Raw genomic sequence first — 19,113 nt, forward strand, 5'->3', positions numbered from 1 at the left:
CGTATGGTAATTCTATGTTTCATTTATTGAGGAATCTCCATACCGCTTTCCACGGCAGCTGTACCATTTTTCATTCTCACCAGCTCACCACCTACTCCTCTTGTACCCATACTTCTAGCTTACAAAGCTCTGTAAAGCATGGGCTGTGACTTCTCAGCTGTTTACCCTCCAACAGCCAGGACAATACATTCCCATAAAGGGTGTTGAGTAAAGGGCTTGCTCATTGTGATGGAGATCATGGCCCTGAAACTTCTTCAGCTTCTCTAGGCAATTTACAAAAGTTTGGGCTTGGGATTCCTGGAGCCTGTATTCTTCCCTACCTTTTCTCCCTCTGCTGCTCACAAGCTCAGAGAATAACCATGAAAATGGTGAGATGCTGTCTGCTGGAAAGAAAGAAAAGTATAGCTGTGCCTCTTTGCATACCAATGAGGTGTTTCAGAGGGCTGCGGCCTGCTATGTATGCGGGTGTTGATTTATGATAGCATGTACACGTTTGGCAGGCTGAATCCACGTCTGCAATTTAAATGACCACTTACAAAATGGAGCCTTTTCTTCAGATCTAATTGGACCCAATGCCAGCATTGTAGTTGAGAAAGCAGTTATGTCTGAAAGAAAGTTCGAATCCCATTGCAAAAGAAGTGGGTCTTGTGGAACTACCAGATAAGCACTTAGTCCAGAAACGTAACCTTGACAATGTACACATTTTAAAGCAATGCGTGATTCTATTCAGCTGGGGATTCTGCCCTCTCTTTAGGAAATCTTTATGGAAATGGGGTGGACAGGCACAGAGACAGAATTGCTCTTTCAGGGGCGTAAGTGGGCTGCCAGCTTCCCACCTAACTAACGCTTCCCATGGTCCTCATTTTTTACTTGTAGTTGTCCTATGACAGGAATCTTGAACATATCTGGAGCTGAAGTTGCCAGTGTTCCTGTTTTTTGGAATTATGTGAGGTTCTCAAATAAAAACTAATACGAGAATACTCTGTTCACATGCTTTCCAAATGTTTTTATTTTGCCTCTGACAGAGAAGGTCAGGACTGTGCGTCATGGTGCTTTGGTATCAGAACGCATCCTTCTTCCCTCACGAATTGGCCTCTGACCCAAGCTGGGTGGAGGGAGCAGAGGCAGGTACTGTATGTGTGAATCAGGTGTTCAAGTCAGGATGCTAGAGAATTGGCCGTGTGTCGTCCTGGGCTTTCTTCTTCCTGACACTGCGTGGTACAAATCAAAAGTTCGCCTGGAGGTCGTACTCAATGGCTACTGGCAGGGCTTTTGAGGTCTTTGCCGGGTCAGGCCGCCCATATGTGAGCTGTGTTTGGGCTGAGTTCAGCTCCTTTCCGTCTTCTCCCTCCTCACTGCCCCCCTCCTTCCCCTTAGTCTTGCCAACTGCAACTGAAGATGTTTTCCCCTCTGCTTAAGGTAATAGCTGACTTAATGCCAAAGCCAAGCTACAGGCAAGCATTGAAAATAAATTTGCGGAGGTGGGGGTGAGGGGCTTCATACTATTGGAAAAAGCCTTGGAATCTTTTTTTGGAAGTTTTTGTGTCCCAAGAGACTGTCCTGCAGAACCATCTTCCCCTTTTGAATGTCCTTAGTTGGGTCTAAGAAACAAACGTAGTGAACATTATTGTTACATGATAGGCTAGGTTTTAAAGCAGAGGTACAAACATTCCCTGAAAAACTATGTCTTTAAACAGTGTGCTGTCATCTAAGAAGCTGCTACATCCCAGCGGTGCTTCCCTACTCCTCTGAGTATACAGACAGCTGACTTAAAAGTCCTCTGGTAACCCTTTTGCACTGCTGACAGGGATGCAAATTGGTGCCGCCACTCTGGAAAACAGTATGGAGGTTCCTCAAAAATTTGAAAATAGACCTACCCTATGATCCAGCAGTTGTACAACTAGGTATTTATCCAAAGGATACAGGAATGCTGTTTCAAAGGGGCACGTGCTCCCCTATGTTTAGCACCCCTATGTCGATAGCAGTGCTATCTACAATAGCCAAAGTATGAAAAGAACCCAAATGTCCATTGATGGATGAATGGATAAAGAAGATGTGGTATATATGTATATGTATATACACACACATACATACATATGTACACACAGTGGAATATTACTCGATGATCAAAAAGAATGAAATCTTGCCATTTGCAACAACATGGATGGAACCAGAGTGCATTATGCTAAGCAAAATAAGTAAGAAAGACAAATATATGATTTCACTCATATGTGGAATTTAAGATACAAAACAGATGAACATAAGGGAAGGGAGGCAAAAATAGTATAAAAACAGAGAGGACGACAAACCATAAGAGACTTAAATACAGAGAACAAACTGAGGTTTGCTTGAGGGATGTTGGGTGGGGGGATGGGCCAAATAGTCAAGGAGCATTAAGGAGGACACTTGTTGGGATGAGCACTGGGTGCTATATGTAGGTGATGAATTACTAAATTCTATTCCTGAAATCATTATTACACTGTATGTTAACTAACTTGGATTTAAATGAAAAAAAAAAGTCCTCTGGTGTATCAGACCACCCAGTGTAATAGGAATGAAGTATTACAAAGAGGTTGGAACCCGAAGTCTGCCATTTTCTAGACAGGTGACAAAAAAATCACCTAGGTTTGTCATCTGTGCAGTCAGTTTGTGTAAGGCTTGGTGAACTCAGCAAAACATCAGTCAGTACCTGGGGGACATAGTCGTGGCTTCCTGATAATCATGATACTTTCCCCTTCACTAGTTATTTATTGTTGTCTCTTCTTGACATCACATTTGACAAGTGAGAAACATCCTTTGCCACAGTCTGTCTACAATTTCTTAGTATAATCTCCCACTCTTAAGAATAATTGTGGCTGACACTATTTATTTTCTACCTTCCTTTCGACTCTGATGCAACACTAACCACAAAACAGGAGGCTTCATGGACTGCAGCTGGGAAGACCACACCTTGCTAAGGCAAGTGACAAGGGAATCCACGTGTCCTTAGTCTTAACACTTTCATTGGAAAGAGTTTAGAAATAGAGGTTAGAAATCATCTGAGAACTCAATGCCCGCATGTTCTGGGCAGCACCATATTCATAAAAGCTATAATGCTGATACTAACAAATATTTTCATCTGTTCTTTTAAATTTTTTTTAATGTTTATTTATTTTTTGAGAGAGACAGACTGAAAGCTGGGGAGGGGCAGAGGAAGAGGGAGAAACAGAATCGGAAGCAGGCCCCAGGCTCTGAGCTGTCAGCACAGAGCCCATCGTGGGGCTCAAACCCACAGACTGTGAGATTATGACCTGAGCCAAAGTCTGACACTTAACCGACTGAGCTACCCAGGTGCCCCTATTTTCATCTATTCTTTGGTAAATATCCCAGTAAGTGATTCCTTCTAACATGCCTGCATCTACAGGAAATAGTTTAATACAAGTGGAATTTTAATATAGAAAATGGCAAGAAGACTAGGTCAAAACCATGCAAAGAATCCATTTGACATGACAGCACTTGAAAACCTTAAAATCAGTGGTTAAAGCATGTTTTTCTAGCAAATGTGGTATTTAGTAGGCCCAGTCTTGCAGAATTGGGGGACATTTTTATTTTAGATTCACATAGTTGTATTGATAAGGACACATTGCATATTATTTTAATATAAACCAATTATCCAAAATTTATATAACTTATACATAATACATACAGAAGATATGTTACTTGGTTTAGTATTTGTCAAATTATGATTGTTGCATGAGCCATGAAAATCTCCCCTCTTCTTTACCTCTGGTCCACCAGGAAGCAATAATGTGAGGGCATTGAAACAGGTAAATGTGTATCTTCATAGAAGTTAGAAGATAGCACATAGATAAGCTTTCTGTGCTCGTTTTTTAGGTAGTTTTAGAAAACTGACTAAAAACCAATTATACCTATTACAAAAACTTGAATCTTAAAATATGTCGAGATTTAAATGTAAATTTTTAGACATATGCTAAGTATCAAATTCCGTTGGATTTGAAATTTATAGTTTCAGCTGATTTTAAACTAGGACTATTATAGGAAAGAATAATAGTTCATTTTTATGAATGTGAGTGGGTGACTAGTGGAATTTTCTTGATCTTTCTCAATGGGAAAATTGTATGCAGTCATTTCTTTTTATCTCGGGGCCTTTGAGTGAATTTGGTTTTGTCTAAAATGAAAGAAAGGGCAGTTTATTTTTGCCACAGTGAGTATTGTAGTGATTCAGCAAAATACAACAGATTATCATAAACTCACAAGCCTAGATAGAGTTTGAAAGGGTGACCAAGTGGATAACCGTCAGTCTTCTTCCCACTCAATCCAGTCACCACATCCAGAGGCTGACCTAACATCAGATTTAGGAAATATAGAGCCCATTAAAAATCAGTAAGTCCATGTTTCTCTTACGACTTTGTGACTGCTATTTGATTGGTTTATTGCTAATTCTGATTGAGAAACCATTCTAATTCCCAGTTTTGAGCAGGCTACTTTTCCTTAAAAAAATAAATAAATAAAAATTTTAACTGATTTGTTTTGGTTTGCACATTCATATTCAAGGTTTGTTCCCCATTAACACAAATAGATTTTTTAATGTTTCTCCGACGAACTGGATTTGCTGACTACTCGCTTTCTTTCATTAAACTCAGCTGTCATATATTAACACATATATTAACATGTTCCTATGGGTGCAGACTCCCATGGAGAAAACAGGACTCCAAACTCTTGCTCCCACCTCTGAAAATATATTTTGCCCCAGACTTCAGGTTTTAGAAGACTGAACTTGAGAAATCTCTTTTGTGTTGACAAATAACGCTTAGTAATTGTTCTTCTCTTAAACATATTTGAAAGTGGTCTCGAATTAACTAGGTTAGTAGTCTAGAAGTAGAGCTAAGGAAGGATATTTTAAGAATCCTAAGCATTCTTCTATCATTTGAGTGGACTGCAGAGGACATTATTTGCTACTCCAACAGCAATCCCAGAGAGGCTTTTTACGTTTCTAACAGAGTCCTTAAGAAGTCCCAATTATCATTTCCTGAAGAGTCAATCAAGCTTGCTGCTATTTCACTGGCCACTTTTGCAAGGTGGAGGGAATTAAAAAAAATTTTTTTTTCAATGAAGCTCTCTTGCTCTGCCCTCTAAAACAGAGTCTGTTTCTTCCACAGGATCAGGGTTATGATCTTACTTTATATTTGCTATTGTCAGATCCAGAGGAACTCAAATGGATCTGAGCTCTTACAAACTTGACCCTGTACCTAGAACTGTGAGACAAGCAGTCTATAGGTGCTCAAGTCACCATGCCACCCTTTACAACCTCAGACACATTTTCACATATAGGAGCAGAATACCTCCCCTTTGCACAATGGCCACATATCCCCCCAAGGTAATCAGCACATATGGCCCAATAACTATGGGGACTATAAAACAGAAGGTTTGAGAGTAGAATTATCCCATAAATTCCAGGACATATATCAGAGTTGTTAAGTGGTAGGCCCTGTAGTAGATCTTCTTCTGTAAGCTATCACGTGAAATCTTTACAAGTATATAAAGTAGATTGATCATCCTCTTATAAGTCATGAGAGAACTGAATCTCATAGTGAACGTGTGTGATATATTCAAGCAAATGTACTAATTATCACTTCCAGGTTGAGTTGTTTGTTCCCCCCACCACGATGTCATGCTGCCTCTCTCATGAGTTAGGGCTATACAACACATAGATTCTTTATATAAGTAATGATATTCCAGGAGTGAATGTATGGATAAAAGACTGGGATGGGCACTATGGTCCTATTGGTCTTAAGTATAAAATTTCTAGATGGGGAGCAAATACTTTTAACAATTGTAAGACTCATGGTAGAACTGAGGATTATGTCATGGCTCTATTTGTTCCCTGAAAGAGTAAAACAATCAAAACAATTAATTTTTTTTCATTAAAAGAAGTTTACTATCCCATCCAAATATTTTGTGATATGACTTGTTCCTCAGGGAGTGATCTGAGGTTAACAACCTTTAGTTTTTCAAACTGATCTGAAACTTTTCTGCCTTGTGCAAGTATGATAGCCATATGGGACAGAAGTTTGGAGGCATTTTACAGATGATATTTTTATATAAACTCTTAGATAAACTCTGTTTTGATCCATTTTATCGGCTTTTACCCTAGGACAGAAATGTTAATGGAGAACCCAAGAAAGGAAAAAGGAAATGTCAGTTGAGGACGTTTATGACTGACTTTGAATCAGAATACTAATAGCCCCACCCAGAAGCTTCACATTAGAATAAGGTCATAGGTTTTGGGAAGTAACTAGGAATTGACTTGAGAGCCAAGGAATGGTGGAAGCCGTCCTGGCTAGGGATCCCAGATGCTTGGATGGCTGTGGGACCAGAAGTATTTTGGGAGACAGATATGTCTCTCTTCACCTTTCCTTTTTTTCCCCCTCTATCCTTGCCACACTCGTATAGGCAGCATACTACTGCTTTTTGGATATTGACTTCAGATAACATACCTAAACATGTGAGTGAGAGCATTGTTATTATATGCAGAATTTTGCTGACTTGTGGCCACATCTGGAATTTTGACCTCTTTAGATGTAAATTTTCACAGAATTTTCCAGAGCGATGTGTATGAGTGAGTTCTAACCATCATAGCAGAATGGCTACTTTGTGGTGACTTACTGAACAGACACATTCCAGTAAGATCCACATTTGTACCAGAGCAGAAGACCAGCTGCTATCTTTTCTTCTCAACAAAGGACTCTTGTGTTTGAACAAAAACTATGCATTATATGCCCAGCAGCAGAAGGGAGTCTGAGCAGTGATGTCAAAGTATACCATGATGTCACCACAATTCACAAAGAATTACAGTTAATGCCATGTGAAGTGAGGCCAAATTCAACACTTTCCCTCTTGGGCACTTCACAGTCTAAGAGACAGAAGCAAGGCTGGAGGTCACGCCTTTGTATAATTTTGTTTCGCATTCTCCAGACACCCTAATTTTGGAAGCAGGGGAGAGAAGAAGACAGCCTGTTAAAGAAAAGTCCACTGACCATGTGCCGAGAATGAATTCTAGTCTATGTCTATACTAGGATAATTCTTAGAATTTCTACTGAAGACTACTAGACAAACAAATTTAACCAAAAGCAATATGCGAAAAAGTCCATATGTTTTTAGCAATAAATTTACACCACAATTTGGCCAGACCCTGAAATAAATAAGAAAGGAGAAAAATAAATTAGATCAGGAGCACCTAAGAAACATAATAAATGTTGGAAATAAGACTTAGTCATTCTCTTTTTCCATTTCAGGGTATGTTTACCCAGCCATTAAGTAGATTAAATTCTTGATCTCAAGAAAGGCAGTGCTGGAAAAACACTTAAAAATATTTGCAATCTAATAAATTCACTGCTCCTTCTATCAGCTGTCTCATACCCCTAACATTGACATCATTTTCTTCCATTTGCTTAATAATATAAAGAGTTAAACATCAGAGAACCAGTGGCAATCCCCCAGCATCTCTAGAACTGCAAGCATAAGCAAGCTAATAAGGAGCACAGGACAATATCTCTAGCTCAAATGGTAGAGAAGATAGAAATAAGACGCTTAAAAAACAGCACCTGGTCACATCTTATTGCAAGGAGTCCTCCTTTAGCCTTTAACCACAGAGGTGGTTAAAGTCCCTACCCTTTGATGAGAGTGTGGATGGGTAGGTTGGAGGTAGAGAAGGACTATGGTTCTGATCCAGCCAGATGACCAGCCAAAGGGCTAGAGCCCACACAGAGTAATGGGAGGAGTCAGGCCTAGCACTGTCCAAGCTAAAGTCCCTTTGGAAAAGCCAAAAATCAGGTGCTCAGGAGATCAAGTACAAATTAAGCTTCCAGGTCCAGAGTTGATGTCAAAGCTAGGACGTGAAGCCTAGAGCACTGTGCCTAGTGGATAAAGAGGGAGGCTTACTTGAAAATAATAAGCATTTATACCTTAAGGCAATTTTGGAGCAGTGCATGAAGGACTTGAAACACAGTAGGCAAAGTGACAAGTGGAAATCAAAGTAGAAGTTGTAGTACTATAAAGTGATGCATCCATGGAGATATTTTTCTTTTTTGACCGAGAGCTCTTTTTTGATCTTTGGAACTAGTGGCAGAGAGTTTAAGTAGTATAAACTGTTATTATGTTCTAGGGTGGGATAAGGAGGAAAATTCTTTGAAACATAATCTATCTCTCTCCCCACTAGCCTTGCCTATATACAGAATTCATTCATTCATTCATTCATTCAACAAATTTTTATTCATTGTTTGTTATATTATTAGACACTGGAAACTTGTGGTATTATATTCTAGGAGGAGATAGAAAATAAACAATAAACCTAATAAGCAAATTATATTATAAAAGAAGTGCCATAGAATGAAAAAAAAAAAAAAAAGAACTGTGGAACATGGGTCTGGGATGCAGCTTTAAATAGTCTGATCAAAGTAGAGCTTATTGAGAAGATGAAAGTTAACAGCAAAGCTTAAAGGAGGCTTTAGTGGTGTCTATGAGAGAATATTCCAGGGCACTTGGGTGGTTCAGTTGGTTGAGCACCCAGCTCTTGATTTCAGTTCAGGTCATGATCCCAGGGTCATGGGATCAAGTCTTTCATGAGGCTCTGCCCTGAGTATGGAGCCTGCTTAAGATTCTCTCTCTCTTCCCCTTTTCCTGTCTCCCCTACTTATACTCTCTCTGATTAAAAAGAAAGAAAGAAAAAGAAAGAAAGAAAGAAAGAAAGAAAGAAAGAAAGAAAGAAAGAAAGAAAGAAAGAAAAAGAGTGTTCCATCCAGAGGTGCTATCCTAAGACAAGAAAGTGCTATTTTTGAAGAACAACAAGAAGAGTGAGCCAGAGGGAGATAAGGTCACAGAGGTAACTCAGATGGTAAAGGATCTTGTGGGCCATTGGAAGGACTCTGGTGAATCCAAGAGGAAATTGGGTAGGCCTACCTACCAGTGATTGGTAAACTCAGAGGAGAAACTGTTATGTATTGGGAAGCTCCCTTTGGAAAATCTTCTGGAGCAAATGGAATTAATGCCTTCACATAAATTTTTTGCCCACATTGTGGTGTATTAGAGCATAGGACAGCTACACCTCATACATTTGGCCTGATAACCTGTAGGTATTTACCAGTGTTTCTCTGTGACATGTGTGCGTCGCTGTTGAAAAAAAAAAAACCCAACAAATTTCTTTTTAAATCAATTCAATTGCTGCCTCAAAAAAGGAATCCTTCCCATTGAAAATATATTTTCAAAGCTACTGAAGGCAAAGATCCCACTTTTTCTTGATGCTCAATCTCAGTACTTAGAGCTGTAGGCTGATGTTGCTCTTGGCAACAAGTTGTGGCCGACAGACATGTTCATCCTCATTCTTCCTGTCTCCTCAGTGCCCTTCTAACCCCCAAGAGGAACACAACACATCATGGAATAGAGGAATCACTCACTGATGACATAATGCTACTCAGCTTGGATTTCAACTCTGGCAACATCAATTCCCAGTAATGTGACCTTGGACAAGTTGTCAGACCTTCCTGAGTCTCAGTTTTATTTTTGTAAAATAGACATAATTTTAAGTAATTTTCAGGGATATTACAAGAATTAAATAATGTTAACTAGATTTATGGTGGTGATAATTTTGGAATATATATAAATATTAAGTCATTATGTTTTATACCTGAAACTAATGTTACATACCAATTATATCTCAATTTTTAGAAAAGAATTAAGTGAGAAGATATATATGGCAAATGTTTGGCAAACACTAGCTTACTCTCTCCTGTCTAGGTGGGTTTCCCTTCTTTCTCTACCTCCATACCCCTATGACCTTTAGTCTTAGAGATCTTACTCCTTTTCTGTTCTCAACTATTTTGAGGAAATTATCTGATTAAACCCATTCACCCTAGATTGGACTATGCCTACTACTTCTGTGTATTCCCCACAGCACCATAACAGCCAGCATAATGCCTTATGCTCAGTTGGTTTGGTTTAATTTAAGTAGAATCAACAACTTCATGTGTTAGTCCTCCCAAGGGTATTTGAACAACAAACAAAGGACTCAACCAGTGGTTCCCAACTTTGTAACACAAAGGTGTTCTTTATTATTTTTTTCCTATGGGCCTTGTGTTTTGGAAGTTTCCATCTACTCAAAACACTGCATGTATTAACTAATAATTTGTTTTCCCATTTTATGACTTAAATACCTGAGTATAAGTAAAAAAAAAATGCAGTAAAGATCTGGATTCAGCTTATTTGTGTAATGAGATGGTTGGGGGCTTGGGGGGCCTTATATGCTTTTATTGCAGTAAATATATTTCCATTAGGCCTTGAAAATACTAAACATAGCTCATGGACCACTATTAGCACCTTTGTGAATGGTCAGGGATTTTGTTTTCTCATATTAGGGAGGTGTGAAGCACAAGTGTAGATGGAGAGCGTACCTTCCCATTTACTTCCTATATGTGTTTCCAAGTCACATGTACAGATGAAGCCACCTATCCATCCCTGTGCATATGTCCTGCTCTGGTGGCAGTGGTCTTGATAAGAATAGTCAACTTTGTTATCACCATTCACCATTGTCATAATAAATATTATATTGTGTGTGTTTCCATGGTTCATAGAGATCCTACTATAACCTATAGTCGGAAATCCTAAGTTGGAATTGTGGTTTTGTTAGTCACCATCTTTGTTACCTTGGGGAAGTTGTTTAGCTTATATGAACCTCAGTGTTATAATCTGTACTTGAAATCATTCGAATCTTAAGGAAGTGTTAATTTTTTTTCTAAGCCAAACAGTATCCAGCTTTATTAAAGATACTTTCCGTAAACAATCATGGTATTGCAGGCAGGAAATGGGCAGATGGTCATTAACAGTATACAACAACTTTCAAACTCCATTTTTCAATGGACTACCAAAATCAGAATGCCACTGTAAAACCCAATGAAGTCTTCATTTGATGCTCTGAACAAGGAAAGTTTAGAGTGAAGGTTAACATTTCACGCTTAGCATATTGCTTAACAACTTTTCACAAGCTGACCCTGACTTTTGGGAAATGAAAATGGCAGAATTATCAATCTGAAGATCCACAAGCTAAAAAAAGAACTCTTTTAAGGGACTGGGAACCATTTCTTAGGCTCAGATTTCAGTAGGTCTTTGGGTTTAAGGGAGTCAAGTTGAAGGCAGAGAGGGAGATAAGGACAAAAAAATGAATTTTAGTTTTTCCACACCACAAAATATCTGTGCCAAGATGGCTAATGTGTGTCAACATCAAGGAATCTCTTCTCCTGGGAACGAAGAGGAATTTTCTCAAAACTAGAAGAGACAGTTTTTTCCCCTCATATCAATCTAGCTTCCAGGATATTCTATTAGTGACGTATGCCCTTCCCCCCAAACAACAATGAGTGTTCTGTGTGCTAATAACATAGCTTTAAAAAAAATTCTGCATTTTTATAATACTTGATTAAAAATAGTATTTCAAATTGTATGATCACCAAAGTATACATTTATCAAAAATGCACACACTTCACTTGACATCTCTGGCACCTTTAACTTTCTGCGCCTCTTCTGTTTTGGCATCTCCGTTTTCTGCAGGGTTATTCCCATCCTTGCCAACATCAGCTTTCCCCCTTTTCCCTTTTGGTACCTTCTACCCCTTCTTTGCAAGGACCTTTTTGGTCTTGGGCTCTGGCTTTGGAGGAGTAGGTTTAGTAGATCACCTTAGATTTGCCACCTTGACCATGGTGGCAATGGCAGCAGGGCACAGGCATTGGACACGGGGATGCAGCAGCACACGGACTTTGGTGGGTCCAGGGGTCTCTCCTCTTCTTCTTCACACTGTTCAAGAAGGTTATTTTTAAGACAAAGATTTGTGTTGAATCATCCAAATGATAGTCAGCTGGTTCATTTTTCTGGCTCTGGAATAGTAAATTGGTGTAGTCTCCTCCAATGATAGCCATACTCTATTGGATTTGATCTTCTAGAGCACAATGTCACTGAAGATTTGGGGCCACATAAAATCTCAGTGGCAAAGAGTGCTACAGTTGATTAGCAATGTCTGTCATGGGTCCTGGCAGGAAAAATAGATGCACATGTACCATATTTTTGCCAGCCCAGCCCTAAGTGGTATGAAGTCTATTCTTAGATGAAGTCTATCCATTAAAATGCTGTGTACCTAGATGATTTGTTTTGGCTTCTGAAAATTTGCCTTTACCAAATGTTCCCTGACCACTAGAGTTCATCAAAGGTAATTAAAGAGCCAGTTCTTTGAAAGGTCTTATATTTATTTGTTCAGTTGTTATTGGGACATTATTACATGGCACTCTCTTTCAGAAAACCACAGTAAATGTATATCTAGGATTTCAGTACTTTGAGTAGTTATGGTTCTCCTCAGCCAGTTTGTCATTCATTCATTACATAAATATTTATTAAGTGTCTACTACAAGGAACACATTATCCTTTACATTTTCTAGAAGATCCAGTAATGTTGTAACTCTTGCAATTGCTCATGTTTTCCTCTCTTCTAGGAAGCTCATTTTCAGACATGTAACCCACATCTAGCCAATGTGTACAACCTCAGTATGCATTCTGTGTAGTTCTCTCATTTCTGACTTTAATTCATCTTTCTTACTTATTTTTCTGCTTGCCCCATATTCCCACGTGTGCTTGTATTTATTTTATTGTCTTGAATTATATACATATATGTATACATATATGTATACATATATGTATATATATGTGTGTTTATATATGTATGTATATTTGCTGTAGATATTTTTGTAAAAAGGTAAAGCATAAACAAATCAATCGATATCTAAATATTTTGAAGGTGAAGTTGGAGATTACAATATCTTTCCTATTAGTGTAAATAGTAAATGAGTTATAAGTATGTAAGAGCTCACTCTTCCCCATAAAGTTCTATCTGAATTAAATAATTATAAATAAAAGCAGCTGTGATCAGATTTGCACAGTTAAGTTTTCCATATTTGTCTTTCCTTGTGCTGAAAATAAAGGGATTTAAAAGTTTCTTACCTCATGGTGTTGGATCAAGAAAAGCTTGACATCACTGGCTCAGTATTTGATGCTAGAAGTTGAGGTCCTTATGGGAAACCATTTGAATTGGGGCCAGCAGTGAACCCATCTAAGCACGTCAGTTTGGGGCATGGTATCGGCTTATAGATAGTGTTTATTTACATTCTCCAAATTATTCAGATGATAATCTTTCTTTTTCCTGTGGCTCCTAGTGAAGACATTTTATTATACATATTTCAGTGTCTAGAGAATTCCAGTCTTGTGGTCTGTCTGTTCACTCACTATTAGCTCTGTAAAATAAAGGGAGAGACCCCTATCAGCACACTCTATAGCCCTGATGCCTAAAATTGGCATGACGTGCTTCAAGTCTGTAAGCCAATTCGGATTGGATAGTATCACCCTAGTTTTTGTTTAAGGAGGGTTTTCTGGGGCGCCCCCCCCCGAGTAAACCCTGAAGGAGAAGGAAGAAGAATCAGCAGTGGTAAGTGTGTATGTTCTACTTAAACGTAGGATGGAGGACTGCACGTCTGTGCTTGTACATACGTACGTGAGTGTGAAAAGGGTACAATCAGGACAGAAAAGCAAAAGTTGATGACTGGCTAATGGTGTTTAAACTACAAAAATATCTTGGAGCTTTTCACTTTTTATGTCACCTGAGATAAAATTTTGTTACAAAAAAAAAAAAAGGGAGAGAGAGCATAACATTGTGCAGTCATTTCAGATGCAGAGAATAGACTGCTGTATCAAGTTGATACCTAGTAGCAGAATACGAATAAAATACATTAGGCCAGGGGCGCCTGGGTGGCTCAGTCGGTTGGGTGACCAACTTCGGCACAGGTCATGATGTCACGGTTTGTGAGTTCAAGCGCCACGTCAGGCTCTGTGCTGACAGCTAGGAGCCTGGAGCCTGCTTCGGATTCTGTGCCTCCCTCTCTCTCTGCTCCTCCTCTGCTTGTACTCTGTCTCTCTCTCAAAAATAAATAAAGTAAAAAAAAAAAATACATTAGGCCAAAATATTCAGTTAGTGTTCCACCCTTTATAAAAATATTCTGCGTAGTTGCCAAAGTTATGAGTGGTCACTATCTCACTCTAATGTTTTGTCCAGAATGGGGTGGGCCTGGGAACTCAGTGACCTGAACATTGCCTTCTATGACACTTCACTAATAATGAGCATAGGTGCACTTGGGAAATAGTCTCTTAAAAATACTAGCCCTTTACTGTAATTCTTGTGCATGCATCAGGACAGAAGCTTAAGTTTGACCTGTAGTTGTCATTTATGATGTGTCTGTTCTTCTGTGTACACAGATACAAACAAGCACACATACACACATACATGTGCATTTTTGTCTATGTGTGTGCTATCAACGACTGCAGTCTAAAGCTGCCTATCTGTAATCTACAATGCCTTCATTAACAAACCATTATGTTTGCTATGTGTTTCATTGATTCACCAGCATTCACTGTGCATGTCAAATGTCAAATGCTGTGCCATACAGCAGAAGCACAAAGATTAATTAATGAAACACAGCCTCTCAAATAGCCCATGATCTGGTATGGAAACAGACATATTAATAGATTAAGCTCAATATAAGTTATACAACTACTTGAATTGGGTGTATATAAAAGAAACCCCAAAGTAATAATGGCTTAAGCACATAAAGGATTTACTCTCTCACAAAAAAAAGAAGTCAACTCGTCATCAGTCCAAGGGGAGTTCAAGAACCAAGCTCTTTCTTTCTGTTCTGCCATCCTTACTGCAAGGCTCCCATTCTTAGTATTGTCTCATTTTTCAAGATAGCAACTGGAGACAACAGGAAGGAAGGAGAGTGTTAGAGGGCAGGAGGGGCTATCTAAGTCAGCTGCTTTTTAAAAAATTTTTTAATGTTTATTCATTTTTGAGAGAGAGAGAGAGAGAGAGAGAGAGAGAGAGAGAGAGAGAGAGCACAAGCTGGAGAGGGGCAGAGAGAGAAAGAGAGGGAGACACAGAATCCGAAGCAGGCTCCAGGTTCTGGGCTGTCAGCACAGAGCCCAATGCGGGGCTTGATCTCACGAATCGTGAGATCATGACCTGAGCCTAAGGAGGATACTTAACTGATTGAACCACCCAGGTGCCCTAATCAGCTTCTTTCAAGTAGATTTCCCAGAAGTCCCACACAACACTTTCACTTTTATTTCACTATTTACAAGTTGGTCACACAGCCAATGAAAAATATATTCTTTTAACTGGATATATTGCTACCCCCAAATAAAATTGAAGTTCTGTTACTGAGAAAAATAGGGAAGATGGATGTTGGGTGGCAACCAATAATCTCTGCCACATGGAGGTATGAGCAAATGGCCACATAGAGGATGCATAGAGGAATAAAGCCATTAGCTCTGGAACCTAAAAAAGGCTTTTTTGAGGAGGAGACACTTAATTTGAGATTTGAAGAATGAATAGGATTCTTCTAAATTAAGAATTTAAGAAGAGCACTCTAGGCAGAAATAATAGTATGTGCAAAGGCACAGAGAGATCTGTCATTATAACTGCCAAATAAGCTCATTTCTGTATATTTCTTTTTTTCTCTGTTATTAATGATATCCCTCAGGGTAATAGTTTAACTAATTTTTATTTTTTATTTATTTTTTAAAAAATTTTTTTTCAACATTTATTTATTTCTGGAACAGAGAGAGACAGAGCATGAACGGGGGAGGGGCAGAGAGAGAGGGAGACACAGAATCGGAAGCAGGCTCCAGGCTCTGAGCCATCAGCCCAGAGCCTGACGCGGGGCTCGAACTCACGGACCGTGAGATCGTGACCTGGCTGAAGTCGGATGCTTAACCGACTGTGCCACCCAGGCGCCCCATTTAACTAATTTTTAATTAATCTAACAGTTATTCCAGATCAATAGATTGAGGCAGACTGAGATATGTCAATAATGATTTTTTTTTTTATATAACTGCAAACAGTTTTCCACTTGGACCAAAATAAGAACATTTTATCTGATGCTAAAATATTCCACGTTTTAAAAATAATTGAGTTAGAATATTTTGGCACCTTAAACAGGAATTGATACAAAGTAGGGAAAAGTGTGTCAGGGAGATGTTTGTCTTTTCAATTCTGAAGTTAAACAAAGCCCAGTTCGAACTCACTTGGTTCATATTTTGATGCCCATAAATCCACTTAACATCTGGTTAAGTTAGCCTTAACGTATGTCACCTTCTATTTAGATGCTCCTATTAGACTGTTACTTTGGATCTGTGAAGCTGGATTGTTCTTTTCTTAAAATGGCTTTGGAGCCATAAGAAATCTTTAGGATTAGAGAGAGATTTTCATGGTAATCTCCTATTTGGCTCTTTAGGTACATGAGAGACTGCTAAAATTTTTCCAGAGAAAGTTAAATATGTTGAGGAACCTGAAATTTATTTAGTTTAAAGAGTAAACCCAGTTATTTTTGAGACACCTGAGAGTATAAATTCCCATGCCCACTGCCTATCACCCTTCCATAGTGCTGAGTATCTTATAAGATTAGGGTCATCTCTTTCCAACCCTAAGGAACAGATGAATCAATGGTTCTTTGAATACTGCCTTAATTAAGACTGCCATGTTTTTCCAAAGGATTCAGCCCTATTAAGGCAATCAGATGGTTTAGTCTTCTGACATTTTTGCTTTTGTTTTTGTTTTTTGCCAACTTTGGTTTTGAATTACTTTCTAACTAGCTAGTTACTGCACATGACTGACATGCAGTAAATCTCACAGCAGCACTCCCCTTTCGTCTAGTTAACTCTGGCATCTCATTCATATCCCAGCTCAGAAGACTCTTCTTCAGGAAGACCTCTGACCTCCCTAACCAGATCAAATTCTCCATATTTTATGTTCTCAGGGTATCACGTATCTGCGTTTTATAGTTTGAATCACGATTATCATTTTACATTTTTTGTGTGTGATGCTTTGAGTAATATGTTCCTCCACTACTAGACTCTAAGTCCCATGGGGGTAGGCCCTTATGTGCTTAAATCACCATTGGATTTTGCTCCTATCACAGTGCCTGGCCCATAGCAGGTCTTGGTCATTGTTGGCTAAATGATTAAATGATTTTTTTTTGTTTGTTTTTTGTAAATAAGTTACTTCTGGACTCCCATTTCACACTGCGCTCAGAATACAACTCAGCTCCTATGTGGATTCGTCTACAGAAAGTTTTTGAAAATAATTTTACTGCAGCTCCATAGAAACATACCAATGAAGTCGTAGACCAGCATGTGCTGGCTCTGCAGGGATGAAGCTTGGGTGAATTCTGACGTGGTCTCACTGCAACCTGTGAACATATTGAGGTGAATTGCAGCCTGACCACAGTGAACCCCTAGGACAGAGCCAAACCACCTTTGCTCCCCACATAAGGCTGGGCAGTGTGTTTTCCTGACAACTTTGTATTTCAAACAATGTACAATTGTTGAAGGAGTTACTGCCTTGTCATCTATTTTAAAAGTTTCCTGTATATGTATGATGTGTATAAAAATACACATTACGGCATTTTAAAATGCAGCACATGTGTAATGCATTGCTACATAATTGTATTTCTCAAACCTTTGCCTAAACGTGTGTTTGCAATTATTAATTAAAGGTACAAAAGGAAAATCAAGCCTCAAAGAAAGGTCATATTAACAGTCAGATTTTTGAAGGACGAAATGCATTGTGGAGACTTTCTGGAGAGAAGCCCCTTCCGATGTCCCTACAGTTTTCATTTGACTTTTGTCAAAGACAATAGTTGAAATCATTTGGAAGTGAAATAAGTCTTTTGATATTAGCTCTAACTAGAACTATAGAAATACAACCTGATACAGTTTGGATTTGAATTTTTTAACTTGAACACTGGAGAGGAAAGAAAGAATAAAAGTACAAATGAGTTTGTCCATATACTTGATTAAGTGCTTGTGATTTTGTTAAGCCTGATTTGGACTAAGCATAAATGTTTTGTTAGATGTGTTTAGAACTCAGCTACTTATTAGCAAAGTAACCTTGGCAAGATTCATGGCTTCAGCTATAAAATGGAGACATACCTTGCCTAATTGTTCTCAGAATTAACAAGATACTTGTGCCTGGTACAGGACATGGCCAGGCAAAAAGGGCCTCAGTATTAGTTCTATCTGCTGCCTTCCACATCAACCCTCCTCTCCTACCACACATACATACAATGATCTTGCCTCTGTCAGATGATTCTGTGATTGCCTCTTAGTTGTGCTATAGAAAGGGAAGTATTTTCATTATCATTCAGCAAATATCTATTAAGGGCTTATATTTTGCCAGTATTCTTCTAGTGGCTTGGAATACATCAATGTACTCCAATGGACCCCATATATAAAACCCCTTCCCTTACACAGCTTACAGCCTAAGGAACATATGGAACATGAAAATAATTCTTGGAACTTTTCTTGCTACAGTTACTTCGTGATTGCATTTTTGTAGTTTTCGTGAATCATAATTATTGACAGTGGGAATGATTTTTTAATGAAGACTCTATAATATCAATAGTTGAAGATTTCCTTTCTCCCTCACCTTCTCCCCTGCCTCTTTTCTCTCTCTCTCCCTCTGTCTCTCTGTTTCTCTCTCTCCACCCTTCTTTCTGTTTATATATTTAAACTGTAAAAACATCGTTACCTGTTTTCTTCCCTAGCTTGATTGGAATTCCAGCTGAATTCACTCCCCTTTATGGGAAGCATGTTTTATGCTTCCTCAGAAATGAAGGGAGGGTCATTTAGTGGTTGATGATGGGCCTCACAATGGATCCCTACAGTGAGCACCTGCTTGAAATATACATCTCTCTTTCCTGTTAGATTGTTGGCTGTGATCACCAGCTTGGAAGCACCATGAAGGAAGATAACTGTGGAGTCTGCAACGGGGATGGGTCCACCTGCCGACTGGTCCGAGGGCAGTACAAATCCCAGCTCTCTGCAACCAAATGTAAGACACGACAAACGTGGGGCAATCCTTGGGTTTGTTGGCTAATTCATCTCCCCTGATTTCATGCTGGCTCACCTCGGCATCTAGGGAATAACGCCACCACCAAAATGAATATGAACCTGAAAATGTTGTAGAAAGCTTCA

At 38.9% G+C, this 19,113-nt stretch overlaps 1 protein-coding gene across 9 annotated transcripts in view; it reads left to right on the top strand.

Moving 5' to 3' along the window:
• Positions 1-19,113, top strand: part of ADAMTSL1 (ADAMTS like 1) — an 885,520-nt gene that overhangs the window by 614,325 nt on the left and 252,082 nt on the right. For all 9 annotated transcript variants that reach the window (XM_040481343.1, XM_040481342.1, XM_040481344.1 and 6 more), the window contains one exon: positions 18,844-18,970. In XM_040481343.1, coding sequence (XP_040337277.1) covers positions 18,844-18,970 — 127 coding nt within the window. The remainder of the gene's footprint in view (positions 1-18,843; positions 18,971-19,113) is intronic.

The sequence above is a fragment of the Herpailurus yagouaroundi genome, unplaced genomic scaffold (assembly GCF_014898765.1).
Source record: "Herpailurus yagouaroundi ecotype Mexico unplaced genomic scaffold, PumYag 160, whole genome shotgun sequence".
Lineage (NCBI taxonomy): Eukaryota > Metazoa > Chordata > Mammalia > Carnivora > Felidae > Herpailurus > Herpailurus yagouaroundi.